The following is a 20765-nucleotide window of genomic DNA, read 5'->3' as shown; positions in this document are numbered from 1 at the left end:
GATGACAATGGGAGGAATTGGTGTCTGTATATTTAACTAGAACCTGGCACATACTTCTCATCTGCAAAAGCCTGGTTCTAACGCATGTACCTTGGTGTTATTTATGGACGGACACAAGGCAAGGGTAATAGGATTCCTGAAAAGGACCAGAAGATTAATTTGCCTCTCAGGAGCAAAGCCTCTTCGTATAAATAACATGGCCATAGAGTTCCAGCTACTCTCTTCTTGCTCACTTTAGCTTGATTTGAATTTTATTTTTTCCACTCTGTAAATCAATACCGTGCCTTGCGTGGCTTTGCCCCGACACGAATTCCATTATAGAAAAACCTGGCATGCTCAAGACGGATCCTTAAAGGTACAGCATCCAGGGTCGAGCGTTTTAAGGAAGTCATGCAGGTCTAATCTGACTCAGAATGCGACTCAGCTGACGTTTGTAAAGGTCACTTGCATTTTTCGTCTGACATATGTGTTGTGTTGCCAGGTTGCTGTGTGTTATTGTACAGTATCATCCATGCTTCTGTCACGTCCTTATTTTTCTGTTGCATATCCTGTTGGGTGTGTCCTGCATTATTCTCGGAGGTGGTTGCTTGATGACGGTTTTGTAATGCTTTACCCGTATGCTTATGCATCGCAGTTCAGCTTTTGTGTGCTCTTCCTGGCAGAGGTTTCGAGCCCATACATGATCTGCTTTTGCTGAAGACAGTTTTGTCAGCTTTGTAAATAATCCCAAACACAATCAATTAAGTGATGCACATTCTGTTTGAACATTTCCTTATGTCTCAAAAAACGAGGCTATAGACGGGTATAGCCCTGTTTGGATTAGTGCAGGCATTGTCATTCTTTTGATTTTAGATATTTTTGCTCACTGGTAGAAGTGAACAAATAAAAATAAACAAAAGCTATTTATAGGTATTGATCTGAAGTGACTTAAAGACTTCATTTTAAACAGAGGTGGTTGTGTAGTTTTAGGAAGCCAGCCAGCTCCCTAATGAGTACATTAAATGTATTAATAAGACACAAGGAGAGCTGATATATGGGTATTGTAAAAGGCAGGGTCCATTAAAAGAATGCTATGCCACCCTTCAAAAGAGCTCTTCTACCAAAACCACAGGGAAACAAACATTGAACACCATTTGGGACGGCAAGGTCACCTTTTATTTCGGCATCAGATCACAACTTATCTTGCAGAGATAAGAGTCGTAAACGGTCTTCCCCTTTTGGCCATTCGCCCCCCTCATACGTCTGAGACCGGAGACGCTGAGGGCTGGTGTTTCTCTGAAATTACCTTAAACCCAATTGACTGACAATGCCTCGATTCGTTTGGACTAATTAGCCATTCTTTGTTAAGTGGATTTTAATCAGCAGATGTGGTCAGGCTCCTGCTAGTTGGTAGCAGGCAGTTCAACACCTGAGCAATTAGATGAATGGCCTTGTCCCTGCATAAATATTTCAGCCACATGCATTGGATTCCAGTTACACAGGTGATTAAGTATTGTTGGCAAACTAGTGGTAATTTAATCCGACATTTCTAGACATTAAAGTACAAAATTAGCTTCCTTTGTAAGATATGTGTTGAGGGTTATGTTGTCTTAAAGAACTTTTTCCAAAATGTTTTTATCAGTATAGTATAGTATAGTATAGTATAGTATAGTATAGTATAGTATTTCCAATCCATTCTAATGATTTCCCTTTACCCTTAGCCTGAATGCAGGGGCAATGAAACAGAAACATTGCGAGTCTCCCTGCTAAGTCATACTCTCAATTACAGTAATTTGTATGCTGATGTTTTATTTTGTGTCTTAAACTCCAAATGATCTGTACAATTTGATATCAATAGCCATAGATACATTGGTTACTTGGTCCTTTATAAAATTGGTGGAAATTACTAGATTTTGAAAGCTATATACACTGATTTCAGTGCCTCGAATATGTGGGGATGCTGGTCTCCTTCCGAGTGAAATCTCCCGGGGGTAAAGGGATTGTACCGACTCCCCTTGCCTTAGCCTCCCAGCTGGCTATTGTGAGGTAGTTTCCGCTTGGTTACTTTCTAGGCCTCAGGGAACCGTGGTTCCCTTTGTCAGAAGTGAAAAGTGAACAAGTAAGTTGCAGCTCAGGGGTATAGACTGTGGGGCTGCGGGGGAGTCGCCACAAGGACACTACAAGCCCCGGCAGACCATCTGTTGCTAAAATAATTCATTTCCTCACCCGTCCTTCTTTTCAGCACTCTTTCAGGGTGACACATCTGGTCAGCTCTGTCATCCCTTTTGAAATGCGTTCTCCCCCCTCCCCATTTGTTTTTGTTTTGACTGGGAGCTTTTTCTGCTCCAGAGTTGTGGAAGGGGGTTCAGATGAGGCAAAAGCCTGAAATTGGTTGAGTTCAGCCCCATTTCAAAGACGAATCAAATTTTCTCTCCTGGTGACCTCTAATTATGACAACTTTCTTAATCTTCCACCAGTAGTCAGACTCAGATCTTGCTGAAGTCTGAGGTCTGAAGAGCTGGTTACCATGTCAGTTTCTACTTCTGGTTCTCTTACTCATATTGTCCAGCAAGGCTTATAATTATGTTTTAGCTGACAATGTAAAACGCAGTGCAAAATGTGAAGGCCCTATATTCTCTGTAGCAGGCCAAGACTGCATGCTTTGTACATTGCAGAGAGGGGTGATTGTTCCTTTTGTCCACTTTTCTTGGTTCTTCATAATCATAAGGATATCTCAATAGAAACATTTTGAGATAATTGAAATACAGAGTTCAAATCCAAGGGCTGTATCCTACAGGTTATTTGAATTATATTGGTGTCCGACTCAAGAGCCCAACCAGTCACTTATATTAGGTGGTGGAAAACACTCAAGCATGTTTTTCATCAGGACACAGATGCATTTATAATATCCTCAGTGAAATGGAAATCGATGAAGCATCCAAACTCTCTGCAGCATATGCAGCAGTGTACAAACCTTGCTGGAAAACTCACCCATTTTTTTTGGTGTGCAAGGGGATATTATGAACTGAGTCTCTGTGCCCTCACGTGACTAATTTCCAGTGGCAGTTTGGGAGTGTGTGCAAGGGCAGGGAAAGGCAGCTGTCATCTCTTCCAAATTATTATTTGGATTTAGTATTGTACATTACAAAAAAAATACACTGAAAATATCGAAGAAGCAACTTGTTTCAATGTATGATGTTTTTATGCATTGGGCAGAGCAAATAGACTTGTTTTAGTGCAGGGGAGATTGGTATTTGTATTTATTTATAATATATAATTCTTGCATGGGTCCAAATTGACTCACAAATGAGGCCCATCACATTGCAGAGAAAACATGGTTACTGTCATACCCTTTAGGTGAATAAACAAATCCACTGATGTTACCAATCTAGTACAAATAATGCCACGGTTTGGTGTTTTGAACATTATTGATCGAAATCTGATTATTTACTTTACTCTTCTGTACCATCAGGTGTATACTTGTTACAGAAACCATTGCTGGGATAAGTCTTAGAGTCTAAAATAATGTGTGTGTTGGTGGAGTGAGTCTTTGGTACAACAGAGGTGCAGAAACAAAATAACGTTTAACATTGTAGTATTCAAGAGAACTGCAGGAATGTATTTCTGGGATCTCAAAGGATATTTGGTGTCTATAATCCCTGGAATATTTTATGGCATGTAATACCAAAGAGATGAACAATGAATGCTGTTTTTCTAAACATGTGTTGGTTTAGCATTTTGATTGCCTTTTTTAATCCTGCATTTTTGCTTTATGTGGAAGCTTGGTGACGACTTAATTCATAGGAGCTGTTTAAAATAATACGATTTTGCTGTTAATACGAGAAACTGTAGACGACATGAAGATGAAGACATGAGATGAAAAGCTTTTGCAGAGACGCCAACCTGAACACAATAAAGTATAGTAATACATCCTCCAGCCAAGCGAGTGAGATAGCAGAGATTATTGACCAATCTGGATATGATAGAGATATGGAGAAACAAATCTTGGCAGGGCCTGCGATTCCTGATGTGGGAGGTAAAGGAAATCAAAAATACCATGCCTTTTTCCTGAGAAACATGATGACTATCTTCTAGTGAATTTCCATTCCTGTGGACATTGTAGGCTTCTATAGCTGCACTACTTTGCTCACCCAGTTACATTTCTCTGTAATTGCTAAATCTCCTTTGCTCCTCTTCCATCAGCTGTCAAACTGCTGTATTTGTCCTGGCATGCCTAGATTTAATGCATCACAGCAGGCCAGCCAGCTTCAAGCTACTCAGAGTTATAGGGAGTAATTCTGCTTTTTTCCTATATGTAGGAAAAGAAGCTTTGGAATTTGTCTGGAATGCCTGTCATACAATCAGAAGCGAAACAAATCAAAGCCATATAGTTACACTAGATTTGGTTAATTGGGGTTAAAAGTGGTTAAAACCATAATCTTATTGCCCAGTCCCCTGTTTGTCAGATTATACAGGCTATAGATAGGGAAAGAAGCCATTATTCTGTTAGGAGTTTTATGATTTATTACTGCCCTTGAATCTGATAAGAAGCACAGTATCTTTTAAAGAATTAGCATTTAAACCTCTGATGGAATAGCCTAATGTAGTACAGCCTAGTTTCTGCACTCCACCAAACAGATTACTTGAAGACTGGGTGAAAGCCTCCCCAAGATGTTTCCACTTGCTTCGATCTACAGCATCTCTTTTCCATGTCACGCCTGCAAAGTGTATGATTTCTTATAGGTCTTTTTTCGTCTATTGGGATCCATTAGAAAGCTTCCTTTGTCCAACTTTGATCTGTTCTTCTTGCAATGTGCCCATTGCTATTTAAAATAATATGAACCAGAAAGCCTCTCAGTTTAATGTACAATGGCTTCAGCAATTGACAAGTCAGCTCCATGAATCTATACTTGAATTCCCTTGTTAAACATTTACTGCTGTCAGGTGACTTGTAAGACTTTTGGGAGCCTTGCCAGTCATAAAGTCATGCACTTATGGTACCACTCAGAGAAATCCCACCCCTTCTGTAGAACCCATCAATGACCCTGTTTTTTTTTGTTTTTTTTTACTCCTCATTAAACCAACCATTGTGTTGTAGAGAGAAAACTGGTGCAAGTGTAGGCTTAGGATCTTAGACATAGTGTTGTTCAAGGAGTGTGATCTTTGATTAACTATCAGCTGAATAGTTTTGTGGAATCTATATCTTCACCAGTGTAGACAGATAAACTTGTAGGCTTTTAACATCTCTCAACAAATGTGAAATCTGTCAAATTGCAGGGTGTCACAGTCCATACTTCTGAAGTAGCAATTGTGTAACTCAGTGAGAGCTGCTGTTCTGGTATGCCTCTTGAAAAGGAATTAAAAACCTGTGTGCAGTGTTTGAGATTAGGCCACCATGCTTTCTCCTTTCCCTTTATCATTTTGTTAGGAACCTCTTTCTTGCCTTTTCATTTATAAGTACACAATCAAGGTTAACTGATGAATCCTGACTGAATATTTTTCTTTGATGGCAGGGTTAAATGCAGTGCAGTAGCTTTAGTTGCTATAAGATTGATTGTCACAGCCTTTTATGGTGCTTTACCTCCCTGACACATTATATGGCTATATAAGCTATTGCTACATAACTATGAACAGCAAAAAAGACTGAGGGCAGTATATGTAGGTAGTATCAGTAGTGGGTTGTGTCTGTCTCATTGATCCTTAGTGCATATATATATGTACATTTATTACATCCTGTTTAGAACTGCAGTTAAGAACCTTCATAATGTATGGCTTCATCCAGGGTGGTTTGTAACAGGAACAGGGAGTTCCAGAGAGATATTTTTAACCTACTCTACTTCTTACAAATCCCTCCCTGGAAGGAACTCTCCTTTCATCTCTTAGATTTGTGCAATGTAGATTTGAAATGCATATATACCAGGGACACTAATCCCAGAGATGTTCAATGAAAGGGAAATCGTAAAGGCTGTTTCATATTATTACCATCTGTAATTCAATTCAAGATTGCATTTTGTTTTTTTATTACAAAAGTATATAAAATAATGAGCATAAAATTACATTAAAATGCCATTCATTACAAAGCAGTTAAGTGCCTGCCTTCCCGTAACTTATATAGTATCTCACCTTGGCGTTGGAACATGAAGTCACTTTAAACATGTGTTCCTTCAGCATCCTCATAACTCATGGTGACAGAAGAGAGTTCCTATGTAGTGTGTCGATTGGGCAAGTCTCAAGGCGGCATGAATTGGATCAAGAAGCCTTGTAAATTGTTAATGAAGATTGATATCTTGGAGGTTGGACCTTGTATTGGATTTCTGCAAGGCCCGATGCCTATTGATCTCGCTATTCTAATGTTCCTGCTCCACACGCAATGCGTCCAACACACTGTCTGTTCAATAGCTTCACTTTCAGATTTATACTCTTGAAAGGGTATTTGAGTGCTCCTTTGGGAATGTTTTTTAGCAGGAATTGTGGGCATTTGAAGCAAACGTGAGGAGAACGCAGGTACAATGCAATGGCCACAATGGGACTATGCCACTGAAGACTTGTTCCAGAGGATGTACTACATCATGTAGAAACTAGTACAGTCTGAAATGCAACCCCTAGCTTTGGCAGCTGCATAACCGAAGTACTACACCACAGATATTTTTTAGTGAATCTGCTATCTAAATTAAGAAAACTGCCACACAAACCTTCTTTGTAAGTAATAGATCAAGGAAAATGTGGCATTTGCATAAACAGGAGATCATAGGAGATCATGTCTGCTGAACAATTTGTGGTACAATCCACTCATACATCCACCTCTGTCTCTATATAATCTGCCTTTGTGCCTGTTCTATGAATCTAGAAGAATGATATTCCACATCCTACCAATCGTATGTGTGTATGGAATTGCTGCTGTGTTGTAATCTGCTGTTGGTATTGCACAGTTTATTTCAGTTGACTCACTGGGTTGTGAAGGTTTGCTGTTACTATTGGACGGCTTCATTCAGTTGACTCCCTGGGTTGTGAATTTTCACTGCAGGGGAATGCTTTCACTTCTGTGCTATGAAAAGAGCTGCAGAACCGTGTCAGATGATAGCGCTGTGAAATGTGCCACCAGCAGATGTAAACATAAAGGCTAAGAACTGACCCTAATGGGCTGTGAACTGTGTTATTTTAAACAGCAACAAATTCAGGAAAATGAAATGGAGAGGGTGGAGGAAAGTGTGGAAGGGGTGGGGGGTGGGGTTAAAGGGATCTTTCAAGTTAACTAGCATTTTAATAATCACTGATGTGGTGGAATCACTCCCATTTCCTTCAACAAAGCACACTGTTAACCCCTCCAGTACCACAAGGCGGGAGCTCTGAGGGTTTTATTATCAGGACATCAAAGTGAAGAAATACAAGCCGCTTCCAAATTTAAACAGGAGGGAAAAAATGACTACAAAACTACAAAACAAGCACTATTTATATACAGTTAAGAGGTAGTTGTGCCTCTGTTAAAACAGTCATTCCCCAGAGCCCCCTGTCGAAGCAGTCTGCGGTGGGGTAATTGCAGTGCAGCGGCGAGAGCGAGAGTTGTGCTGTGTCTGCGCCACACCCCGAGGGCCGGGCTGCTCACCGCTTAACTCTCCGACTGCCAGGCTGCCGGGGATCTGCTGAGCTGTCAAAAGCAATGACGGCGTATCTCCCAGCTGTGAAACAACAGGGGCTGTGTGTAAAGAAAGCACTTGGCAGGACTTGAGAGGGAAGTAAATGCCGAGTAGCTGGATGGCGAGGTTTGATATCGCAGACAGCCCAGAAAAATTAAGTGAAGTCCCAGCAGTGATGGCATTCCAGTAAAGGAAGTAACTCTAAACTGCCTTTGGATTGTTTCAGTTGTTATTTTAGAACCTTAAAAAGCATTCTGTACAACATATATATATATATTTGCAGTGTTTATCCTGATCTTGTGTGTTTTTAACTATTTCCTTCCTGTCTTTGAATGGTATGAATCACTCTCTTACCACTGTTACCAGCTTGTGGCCGCAGTGTGATGAGGCCTGTTGTTTCATTGTGTCTTGTCTGTCTGTGTTGCAGGGTGCCCGGGTGTGGGTGAGAGAGAAGGAGCAACTCCACCCTTCGACCGTCAGCTCCTGCAGCGATGGCGCTCTTGTCCTCACCACCGACTATGGGGAGGTAAGCCTCACAGCTAGGGAAGGCAGCAGCCACTCTATGAACCAAGCCATAAAGTATTTTATTATTCTGTCAATAATAGAAAATGATGCCTCAATTTGATTTTAATTTTGTTAAAATTACAATTAAAAAACACACAAGCACTGCAGTAGACTTTGAAGATTTAGATCTGTGTTCTTGAGTGGGGGAGTAATGATCAATGGGGTCAGTGTCAGAGGGTCTCTGTTCCCTCTCTTCTGTGTTCCCTGCCTGACCTTTTTAACAGCATCGTTTGACTTTGAACTTGGAAACTAGATACTCGATTGATGTCAGGTGTCAATTTTCTGGAATTTGGCCTTGGGGATTGCTGCAAGAATGAGAGAAGAACAGATAGGTAATAAAAGTTCAAAAGTTAGGCAAGTAACTGGTAAACATGGAGAGGCGAGTTATTGTGAGTTATAGAATAGTTTATCGAGTCTTGAGCCCTGGTTTCACATTCATGCTTTTTTGTATTTATGCTGGACTCTCACAAAGTGCAAAGAAAGTACTGGTTCCTTGAATGGTCCCAAAATTAACTGTGTAGGTCTGATGAATAAATCAGACACCGCAACAGTGGCAAAGTCATATCATGCATACTAATGATGTGATTTAAGGGTTTCCCTGACTCCGGGTCAGTCACATGACATGTCACATGAGGCACCCCTCCATCAGGGTGGAGATATTTGCCATTAAACATATATATATGTGTTAAAATACCAAATGGTGTAGCACAGACATGATAATTGAAACCATTTAGAGATGACAGTTTAAGAAATATATGCATGGAAATAACGTACAACTGCTGAAAAAGGGCACAGGTCATGTCATATTGGCTTTCTTAGCTTGATTCATTTGTTCCACAAAGCATTGTGTAACACATATCTTTCAATTTTGTTGGCCAATGTCAACTGAACCACTATGCTGTTAATAATAGTAAAACCAAACATTAAAACCGTGATAAATATTTTTAATGCAGTGTTTTGGGATTTCGTTTTTATTGAGAAGTATCTCCAGTTTCAGCCTTCTGTAAACAGAGGAACTGACAAACTGACTGTTAGAAGGAATGGTTCAAGTCTTAAGAATGTTGAAGTGTTAATGAGAGTATGTCTGTACCAGCCCCCTTCGTTAATAGCATTTCCATAGCAGTACTTAACTGTTGACTCTTTTATTTTTTTGAAGGTCAGCTAAGCTAATTTCACTGCTGTGTAGTACCCAAAGGAACAATCTGCATTAGGAATTTTTTTAATTATTTTCCTTTAATGTTCTGTATCTGCATAATGTTCTGTGTATCAGAGCTGCACTTTCATTGTCCTATCAGATGTTCATATAATAGAAGTACACACACAATCGCTTCAAATCTGAGCCAGTCTCATTCTGTTGACTGCTTTATATCCTACCCAAGTCTTGGTGGACTTTAGATAGGGGACTTTTGAGGTAATAGGGTCTGGAACTGGGTCATATGTCTGTGGGGACAGTCTCTCTCTCAGTGCCTTTTCCATTCTCTGTAGCATACGGGCCTTTGTGGTCCATGTCTGTATTGAGTATTGAAAGGGAATGAGGGGACCCTGCCTGAGGAAAGAATGGCAGGAATTGTGTCCAGTTTGAACCCAGCCAAGTTCTCTGCTCTTATCTACTTGGCAGTTGGTGGAGACCTTTTGTGTCTGGAGGAAATCCTGCGAGGAGAGAAGAGATATTTGAAAATAGTATCAGATCTTAACATTTAAGACCGCCACCAGAAACGTCTTAGCAGGATAAAGTGTCTTCCGGTGTTGTGTTTTGAAAGAGCGATTTCAATGATTTTTGCATATGCATTCCGGACTGTACTGACACAAACACCCTTATATGGCTTTGTGCTCCCCGATAGAGTCATTACTGTGGAGGAACTCGACTCAAGCGTGTTGGGCACTGTGTTATGATATGTATATTTGCCCTTCACATTGACTGGTTTGACATTGACTCACCAAAAAGTGATTTCAACATGTACCAAGCTAATAACAACAATTAAATTCACAGTGGTGCTTTCATGTGGTGTAAGCTGCAGTATAGTGACAAACACTCAGTTATAACCAAGGCAGAGTCTGTGAATTCGTAATATTTTTTTTTTTTGTTAGCCTGTACATTTTTCCACTGAATGTCTTTCTGCTGAGATAAATGTTTTCAGAATACCATCAATTCCCTTGTGCAACGCATCTTATAATTAAACAGTAGATTTATTGCCAATATTGTCATACTCAACGGCTTTTGAAAATAAAGGTTAAAGATGGTGGTTTCTGCCTCATTAAAGAATCAGGAAAGAGTCTCTGTGTCCCATCCTTCTTGATTTAAATACCACTTGAAATCCAGGGACTGGTCCCCCATGTGATGCAATCTCAATAGCTAGCAGAAAAGCACAATCTCACTATTCTCACTACCGCATGGGGTGGATAGCTTGGGGGAAAGGCAGGGTCTTACAGCACACACTTTGGACACTCCTTCTTCCAGCAACTTGAATACAATCCAGATGATAAACACATTTGTAGATGAGAGAGAAATAAATAAATAAAAATAAAGCATGAAGAACTAGGTCAGGGAAAAAATGGATTTCATCCATTGATGGCTGGAGTTGTGCAATTTAATGGAAATGGAGTCTGTGAAGAGTTTAACTATCCTACCTTCTCTCTCTCTCTCTTACACTCTCTCTCTCTGGTACAAATGACAGTTTTTGTGTACCTACTCTGTGATGTGAGATTCTAGTGGCGATATCATTACAATACTAAAAAAATTAAAGGAATAGAAAAATATCCACTCTTTTCCAGATAGAAATTAGGCTGTTGCCTGTTTTCTCTAGGTTGGAGGTTTAGTCATTGGATGTGTGTTTCATGAAGGTGGGTGGCAGAGAGTAACAGTCCTAAACTACTCTTATTATATACTATAAGCAAATGGACCGTGTTTCTTTGTCCAATGCAGATATTTTGGTGTCAGTACAGAGAGAAGGTTCTAACACCTTAATAATCTTGAGGCAAAAGACATTTTGGAAAGTGAATTTGATTGAATAGATTCATGCTTTAAGTTCATAGTAGCACGAGATGTAATGTTATTGGGGAACTAAACCTTGATTGCCTGAGAATAGCAGAGTCTCCCAGTACAGAAACACAGCCAGCATCTCCCATGGCTAACCCTCATCTTCACCCTATTCCCTGCCCTGCAACTTGAGTGTGTGTGTGAGCTGAGTATGTATTTGGGTCCCAATTAGTGGCAATCCTCTGGCTGTTATCTTCATGCTGTGAAATCCTGTCGAACACAACTGGTTTTCCCTCAATGTGCTGAAACAAGGCCTCCATTTGAACTAGGGTTGGTACTTGTAAGAGGGTTTCTTGCCACACAAATCAATCATTTCCCATGGTCTCACTTCACTCCTTCACCGGGAACGAAGACATTCTCTTTTAATTTCCTGCTTTTGGAGTTGCTTTTCCTTTGCTGACGTTTATGCCAATCTGATTAATGAAGGCTCCTTGAATATTAATTATGGAGGAAACCTGAATTTAAGTGTTGGCATCTTCTCTCGACTCTTTTCCAACCAATGTGTCTTCTCCATCTTGCAAAGTGAAAACTTCTCCAGTACATTATTCGTATGGTTGGTTGTGTGTGTGTGTGTGTGTGTGTGTGTGTGTGTGTGTGTGTGTGTGTGTGTATGTTAACGAGTATAAAAACTAGAGCATATTAATCGCACAGTGACATGTCAGGGTTGCTGGAATGACCTCTAGCAGTCTCCCTCTCACTGCGACTCAGCTGCAGTCTTCACCCGTGACCCAGGCTTGTCCTCTAACTGAAGGCCTCTGCTTCTCCAGTAGGACAGTCTTCTAGCTTGGCCAATGATGCACTTCAATATGGGTGACATTGTTTCTTTCTATAAATGGGAACAAAACTGCCTTGTTCAATTGTTAATGTGGACCAGAAGGGGTGCCTTCAACTGGAGAAGAGTTCAATGATTGTCTTCTATTGGAGCTGGCATGTGTATTACTGTTTTCTGTGAATGATTTAGTTTACTTCCTGCTGTGGTAGAGAGTGTCTCAGAGAAGATCACTTGCCAGTAGGGATATAATTTTGTTCTAGGATTTTATTATGAAGTGTTTTCAAAGTCCAAATCACTGGTGTTGTTTTCTCCTTTGAGGCAACTGCAACAAGGATTATTGTAAATGATGCCCTCACTTCACTCACTGTTGGCAGCCATTCTTCTACTTCAATATCTGTGGACTACAACTTTGTTAATCTATAACATATAAAGCATTAGGTAACCCAGACTATTTATTTTGTTTTATTTACAGTATTTAACGTATTATTACTTGTATATAATTGTAATCATTTTCTACTTATAAATAATGATTTTATCCCTTTTGGTTGTATGCAAACATGTACAGTGATTGTCTCTCATTTCTGCTGTAATTAGTGCCTCTTCATTCTCACGGGGGGGGGGGGTGTTTTGAGAAAACTAAAATGAATCAGTTTGATGATGTAACAATACATGTATAGGAAGGTAAAAAATTGAATTAAAATGTATAATCTGCTATAAAAAATCAAGAAATATATTACGGGTTTTAATTAAAACTGACTTATTCAGAGAAGACTTCACTACTGGCGAGAGTGTCAGTTCAATCCATTCAAATCAGAACTCTGTTTCGTTGATCAAAACGACTTTGACAAATGATTCTTTTAAAAACCATGAAACCATGAGTCTTGAGATGGGCTCCAAAATAATTTATTTAAAGTTACTGTCTTCTGAAATGTTTTTGCATTCTAATAATAGCACTGATAATAAAGGTGTTTCATTTAAATTATATTTTATGACATATTGGGAAAACATTACAGCAAGCCATAATTTTTCACATTTAACAAATTATTTTTCTTCTATATCTGTGTCCTCTCCATCCATTTTCTTTTTACAGCCACAGATACTGGTTCAAGGAATGCAGTGCTGAAATGTCTCGGACCTCTGGGACAATGACTTTTTAAAGCCAAAACCTCCTGCAAAGGGAGATAACTAAAACCTCATGTATTTCATATTTTACACTGACACGGTTTACCATAATGTACAACTGTTACATTCATTAGTTTGCTGTAGTTCTCCATTAAGCTTATTTTTGGTACAAAATATCAAATACTGTATGTATGTGATTCGTAATTTATTCTTCAAACTCTACTGGTTTATACTTTAACACAGTGTTGTGCTTTTCTCTAGGCAGTATCTCAGATTTTAAAATGTAGTTATCTTAGAATAGTAAAGGCTTTCATCTGGCATATTTGTTAAAATGGGTGTTGAAGACCCACATCTTTAAAGTAAAATAAAATAAAAAGATATATTTAAAATCATCCTGGAACCATCTCTCTTTGCAGACTCTCTCTTCATTGCTGTCAGCTAGGCTTTGTGTAGGCTCCTAGGCAGGTTCCCATGGAAACCGACATGGAGCTAATGCAAACGGTAAACGATCATATGCTTTTATGTTAATCTGCAGTGCGCCGACTTGATAATGAGCGAATTGTGTCATCCTCCGCCACTCAGCGAGACTCTTGTGGCTCCGCCACTCAGCGAGACTCTTGTGGCTCATCCCGGGGCGCACTGCTCCATGGGAAGGAGAGGGAAAAATTAAACATGTGACAAGCTGCATACCTTTTTTAAAAAGGTACCTTGATCATGCAGGGGCAGGGACGGGGGCAACAAGAGTGAAACAGAAAGTAGACCACAGTCTGCGTTTTAATCCATCTCTCCTCAACCGTGAACCGAGAGTTCAGAGGTGCTGGTTATTGCTTCTCCAGGTAGTTTGGCTGAGATAGTAAAAACACATTCCCAATTCGTCACGGCACATTGGATATCTTTTTGAAAAGGACCAAGTGAGTTCTAAGAATGACATGTGAGGGAGCGACTGAAAGGTAGAGCATTGTGGGAAAGTTGTGTTGTTGCCTCTTTTGCACTAGCCAGTAAAACATGCAAGACATGAAGGGGCCTAGGGGTAACCAACATTATCTGTGTTACATAAGAAATAAGAACTGTGTTAACAAGCTAAGGTTAACAAGTTTAAGGAATGTTGAGCCACCCCAGTACTTTGTATTTTTGTTGTTGTTTGTTAAATATTTGTTGAGATCGGTGTTTAACTTCCTCGCCACTAAATCCTGACTCTAGTGAGCACACTGGTCTCCTTTCCTCCCACCTACGCAGAGTGAGAGTATCAGCCACAGCAGATTGAGCTGAGGTTGTCTTTTCCTCAGAATAAAAAAAAAAATGGCAGCACCTTTGAATAAGTGATAGGATGCCCCTGGAAGGGAGAGCGGCTGTTGGTGTGTGCTAATCTTAGCCCTGCGCTGTTCCTCTCACTGCACCCGTCACCTCCCATAGCCGTCTCCAGCTCTCTGCTCTTCATCTTAACTCTCTGGTTGCCGCTGAGAAGCCATGAATTCTAATGCCTTTCACTGCTTTTGCCTTTGAAATGCTGCAGCTGTTACAGACACACAAGATCTCTGCTACAAAAGGAAATTGTCCACAATGAATCTGTCCATCAGCATTCCATTGTATTGTGCTATATTCACAGAATACATGATTTCTGACCCTATTCTTACGTGTGTATTTAATTTAATCTGAGCTACACAACATAATCAAGTAATATTGTGATGTTTTGGTGGTTCTCAGAAAAAACGACAAGGTGCCATAAGTGTGCTTACTAGGTTTCATTATTGTTTGTCTGAAAACTGTTTAAGAATGGCCTTGGAAAAGAAATCTGCTATCACAGGTGCTATATAACACCTGTGGGGATGTAAGCTGTAAAAGCCATCTCCATAGCTATAATGGCCCCAGAAATATGACATTGAATGTCGCAGACACACATACAAATTGCTCAATTATGTAAGATGCTCTGGGAGCAGGTGTCTTTCTCTGAGAGTGATTTGGAGAACATCAGAGGCGTGTGCTGCCAAAGAAGAATGGGGTCATGTAGGGAGGCTAGGAAAAGAATTAGGCCAAATATAGTGATATACTGCTGCTGCTATGAGGCTTCGAAGGCAGTCGTATAGAGGAATTACATTTGTTCAAATCCTGCAGCACTGCTGGGTCAGCACATTGGGAATATTTTGAAAACTGTCAGCTGAGCTTCAGTGACAGGACAGTATGTGAGCAAGTGAGTGCGTGTTTGTGTGTGCATGTGTGTTTGAGTGAGAGTGAGCAGGGGAGTGTATCTGTGTGTGTGTGTGTGTGAGAGAGAGAGAGAGAGAGAGAGAGAGAGAGCGAGAGAGAGAGAGAGAGAGAGAGAGAGAGAGAGAGAGGAGAAAAAGGTATAGTGAAAGAGAGCAGGGGAATGCATGTTTGAGAGAGAGAGAGAGAAAAGCACATATGTGAACCATGTTGACCTGAGGGACATCAGTCTGCGAATTGCAAAGTCTTTCCCGCTCAAACCAAGGTGAGCCTATCTGCCCTGCTGGGTCTGCATTGCAAAGACAAATTGAATCAGACGGTTGAATTACAGCTTCCTGCACGATTCTTGTCTTTTTCTCCTTCTGTTCATGTAATTCGGCAGTAAAACATGGCACTGGCTCTCTTTGTCTAGGTTGATTTTCTGTACAGGTTAAGCCAAGGGGTGGGGGAGGAGGGCTGAGGATCTGATGGCAGAATATCCCTCTGTGAGATGTTTCCCGTGTCCTAGCTGCTGTCAGCAGAGGACGGGTGATTACCTATCAGCAGGGAGGCGTTCTATACTACGCTGCCGTATATTGCTCAAAGACTGGGACAGCCAAAGTGAGTAGTCCCCTGGATAAGTGTCTATGACAGATCGGTGACTATGAGCCGAGATGCGGAGGGGCTATTCATCCTGCCAGCTGCTGAGATGTCAGTTAACCTCGACACAATGCTGGACCTGGGTCACGTGACTGAGCAGGGAAGCTACGCCTCTTGTAACACGCTAAGTCCATGGAACGAGGAGATTGTGTGCATGGTGTTGTGCTTCTCACAATCTAGCCTTCCTTTGATCAGGGCTTTCCATCAGTGGATACACTTTGGGTCTGCTTTTGTTGGACTACTCTGTTTGACAGTGATCAATAGATATCATCCATGTTGACATCCTTACATTAGCATGGGTGGGCAGCTGGGCAAAGCTGGAGTCCCATGGTGCTCTTTTGTCAGGAGGGGGCTGCTGTGTGTTGAGGAGGACTCTAGTGGCTGCTGGGTGAGGGGGAGATAAAACCCAGCATCACCTGCAGTCTTGCTCTGGTCCCAGTGGAGGCACAGAGTCTGGCCGCTTCTCTGGTCGGCGCCTTTGTTCGACTCTGCTCCACCCCTCTGTCTGTCCAGATGGCAGTAGTTTGAAGAGGAAAGAAAAGTCTGTGGCCGTGTGACAAGGAGCTGTGTAAGGAGGGCTCCTGCAGGGAAGTTCAGATTCATGAGAAGCAAAAAGAGCAAGGTTTCAGAAACGAAGCTGTGTCAAACACTTTTACTCTACACTTAAAGATATGTCAATGACAGGAAGTTAGTCTGAAATTTCCCTGAAGGTGATTGGATTTTTAAGGCAGAAGAGTCAATGGGCGTGTAGCTTATTATTCTGTTATTCTCCAGTGAGGAAAGAGGGGGAACTACAGCAATCCTGCAGAAAAAGAGAGTTTGATTGTTGTGCACTGTATGACCATGAGGGCTAATTCTTTGTATGAGCTTATATGGCAAAGCTGAACTCGTTCACCTGTTTCACTGCTCATGCTACTGTTTACTCCCTGCCTATTCATCCGTTTAATCTTTCACAGGTCCGCGCTCTTTCAGTGGCTGCAGGGCTCCACCGCCTTCCCATGTTTTTTAATGTGCCTCTTGTTTTTATAAAGGTTAGCTGCGATAGAAAGCAAGAAAAGAAATGCTGCGAAAAAAATTCCCATGACCTAAATTGTGAGCTAGCCTGAAATGGCGCAAAGTGTTCCCAACCAAATAAATCAGACACTGTTTGCTTTTAGGCGCTGACCCTAATTCGTTTTACGCATAGGCTGTAGTGTAATGTAATTCAGCAGCAAGTGATACAAATACAAATAAATGCATGCATGAAAAATAAGCTTTAATTCCCTTTTTATTTGTGTATTTAGCAGCCTTATCTATGCAAAAAAGGAAGCTACCTTCATTTGAAAGAAAATGATATAGAACCATCTTAATTCAATCCTTTTATTCTGCCACCTACGGATTGCTTACGCAAAACGATGTGTAGTCTTTAAGATCTAGGTCAGTGATGCCTGGGGCCTTTCTGCTTAATTTGTCAAGTCAAATAGCAAGAATTTGTGTTTTCTACGGATTCTCGACCATATTCATGCAAATCAACATTCGCGTATCGGAGCTCGGGGAGGGATGTCAGGCGTGCGGACTCTGCAAAAACACCGCAGCTGGAAATAAGCATCAGCACACTAGAGTTAAAGCATGTTAAAGCAACGCTGTTTAACCCTCTGCAGGAACAGTGTAAAAGCATGCGTAGGATGGGGAATGTGAGTGTAGAGGAAAACAGAAGGTGTGTGCAGCTGTATCCTGTCAGGCCCTCTGTCCCCCCTACCCACCCAAGGGATACATTAGACGCTGTCCCAGCATTCCTCAGCAAAAGGGTGTTTCTCTGGTCAGCCCAGGTCCTCAGACGGCTGGGCATGCCTAGCAGCAGATGGTCCCATATATCACTTCTGGCCGGTGCCTGCTCAGTCCTCACTTCCCCTGGAGGTGGCCATTGATCTCCCCGTGACTGGCTGCGCTTTAATTACCCCTTGCCTTGCTTTGATTTACATAAGAGAGGAGTTACACCCGGCGCTGACTTAGAAAGGCGGTGTCTGATCTTGATGTTGTCGTGACGCTGATGTCAAGTTCGTCTATGTCAACTTCTTAGTCCTTTTGTATGAGTTTTGAGGGTTTTAGGGAGAGATTGAATGAAGGATATTGGAAGAGTATATCTGTGATACGATTTCTTCTTTTTTTGGCTAAAATTGCTACAGACAAATTTCAAAATCTCCCGAAGAATATTTGTTCAAGTAAAAGCTCACAGGTTTGTAGTCGTTTTAAGCTGAGGCAATATAATATAATATAACCCCCATTTGAACAGTACGTCTCCTGTTTTTAAATGTGCCAAAGCCTACAGCTGTTAAACGCTGATTCGATAATTAATTTCCAAACCAGGACCTTAGATTGGATTTACAGTCATATGAAAATCATGCTTACTTCTGAACGTTGAAAACCTCCTACCACAAATCCAATGGCTAAGAAGCTGACCAGTTATATTCAATTTATATTGTCTCCTAGCACAGGAAGACTTTCATGGCATTCCATATTCATCGAGCTGTCGACATTCAGATGGCCATTCTTGTCTTTTCTGGGGAACATCCTCGGGTTTGGCGGGCTCTATGGGTTGGAGCTTTGACAAAGAGCACCGTGGCAGTGATAGCTGATGGGCAAACTATTCCAGCAGCACACAGTGTCTTTTCAATTAAGGGATGAGCTTTTACTTGCAAAAAGGAGTGAAAAACTGTCAGGGCCAATGGCCCCTCTGTGATCCTCAGCAGAGACCAAGTAAAATCAGTGTTCCTCCTCATTTCTCTCAACGATCTGCATTTATATCACTTTTCAGGGGGGTTCAAAAGGATTTCTAGAGCTAATAACCTCAAACTTAATGAGACAGGCTTCTCCAGATGTAGATATATTAATATGTTCTGCAGGGTTAAGTAAAAGTGAGCTACATGTCTAACATCACAGTTGGCAGATTGCACTATTAATAAAACATAGTCCAAGTTTGCCCTTGATTTAATTTCTGTTGCACGTGGACACAGTTGTTCTACATGTTTATTTTATGGTGATTATTTGTTTTCTGAATGGCTGTAGGACCCCCCCAGTTTATGTTCTCCCCAACGTCTTAACAGACAAAATAGTGTATTCACAATATCCCCATCCACTCCATCACGTCACGAAACAAACGACAGGATTTGGCCTCCAGTCTTGGCTCCAAGAAACCAGGCCAGTACCCTGTACCCCCTGCAGTCAGACATTCCTCCCCGCCAATCCACCTGTATTACCATCCTTAATTAGGATACGGGTGGCTTCCTCCTGTGAAATGTGAATCTAATGATGCAGATACAATACTAATGAACACAGGAAGGTTTCTTGTTTTCTTATTTGTTTGTTTTCTTTGTTGAATTTTGATTTATTTTCTTTATTTAATTGAACTTGGCCGATCTAATTATACATGGAAGCTAAATAAATAAATAACTGTCCCTGCCTAAAATTCTCTCCTCCTGGCAGAGATGGGAAGTTGCTAAGCAACCAGGAATAATTACCCAAACCTTTGGCAGAGACCCAAACTGTTGTCACTTTTGATTGTCTCCAATGTCTTCATAGTCATGTGTCTAGTGAAGTCAGTCAGGTTTCTTCCCTTAACTCGGTTGACAGTGAGAGAGGATTGAAAATGGATCCTTGGTTGCATTGTGTTGTTTACACACAGTAGCTGCAGTTCACTTTTTCACATAATAAATCACTACCAGTCCTCAAGGGAATACACATGAGCTTAATCTGCACAAAACCCAGACAGAGGGGATAAAAAGATGGGTACAAAAGATACTATGAGGCAGCTGTTTTAAATAACTAAACCCTGCAAACCCTGTGATTGTTAAGCAAGCTAGGTAAACTACAGGGGGAAAAAAATGGCTTCCCAAGCTGGCTGTCACAACAGATTGAAATTCTTTTGTCGTACCACCCCCCCACACCCCCCCATCCCTCGCTCTCTGTAGACCCGAGTTACAATCTGTCTCTGGTCACAGCACAAATGAATGTGGTTGTCTCAGCCTAGCCCCCAGTAGACATCTGTTTCTACACTGACAAAAAAAAAAAAACACACACACGCACATACAACTTGGAATGACAGCGGTGTGGAGGTCAGGACTGATGTGGGCTGAAATTAAGGGAAGCCGGTGCAGTTGGCTTCCACAGACAAAGAAGAAATGTTCTGTGTTGTTAATGTAGAGTAATAGTGCCCTTCAAAAGTGCCTGTGGTTCAGGACCTAAGAACATCATAACACAATTGTGAAAGTGAGTAAATGCAAATGTAAAAACAGAAAACAAAAGCACTGTCCAAAATGTCACTGTTACACTCGAGAGTAGACACAAATAAAACATAGATCAGCATATAAATATAGATACTTGTATAAAGAGTGCTATAAATGTGTTGTTTGGAAAAAAATATGGTCACAGTTGGACACTAACAAAATGACTCGTCATTAGTGGTTTTTACTCGTTTTGGTTTATGTGGCTGTGAACAAAAACCAGAGCCCTGCTAAAATGACACATTAGGTAAATGGTTCTTCTTGGCATTAATGTAATTATGCAGTTATGTTTAACTGGTTATGTAGTCTACTTTTACATAGGTAGGGAGAAATTAAACTTGATTGATTCGCTTCCATCACCAAATGCTTTCTCTCGAGATTATTTATGTGGAAAAGGGCTTATTTTTTTAATTAAAAATGAATGAATGGCATTAATTAAGGATAATGGTGTGCTTAATGTTTTAGGAGTTCTTTAGAGATTTACAAATTAGATTATATTTACATAGTTTTTAATGAGTTTTATATATTTCTCTAAAGTAATATAATTTGCAGTTAGT

General features: G+C 40.8%; 1 protein-coding gene across 1 annotated transcript in view; it reads left to right on the top strand.

The window, feature by feature from the left end:
• myo10l3 (myosin X, like 3) overlaps positions 1–20765 on the top strand; it is a 100025-nt gene that overhangs the window by 23644 nt on the left and 55616 nt on the right. The window contains exon 2 of the mRNA XM_066687304.1: positions 8041–8139. Coding sequence (XP_066543401.1) covers positions 8041–8139 — 99 coding nt within the window. The remainder of the gene's footprint in view (positions 1–8040; positions 8140–20765) is intronic.

The sequence above is a fragment of the Amia ocellicauda genome, chromosome 16, assembly GCF_036373705.1.
Source record: "Amia ocellicauda isolate fAmiCal2 chromosome 16, fAmiCal2.hap1, whole genome shotgun sequence".
In the NCBI taxonomy this organism is placed as follows: Eukaryota; Metazoa; Chordata; class Actinopteri; order Amiiformes; family Amiidae; genus Amia; species Amia ocellicauda.
This window is presented reverse-complemented; position numbering and strand designations above follow the sequence as displayed.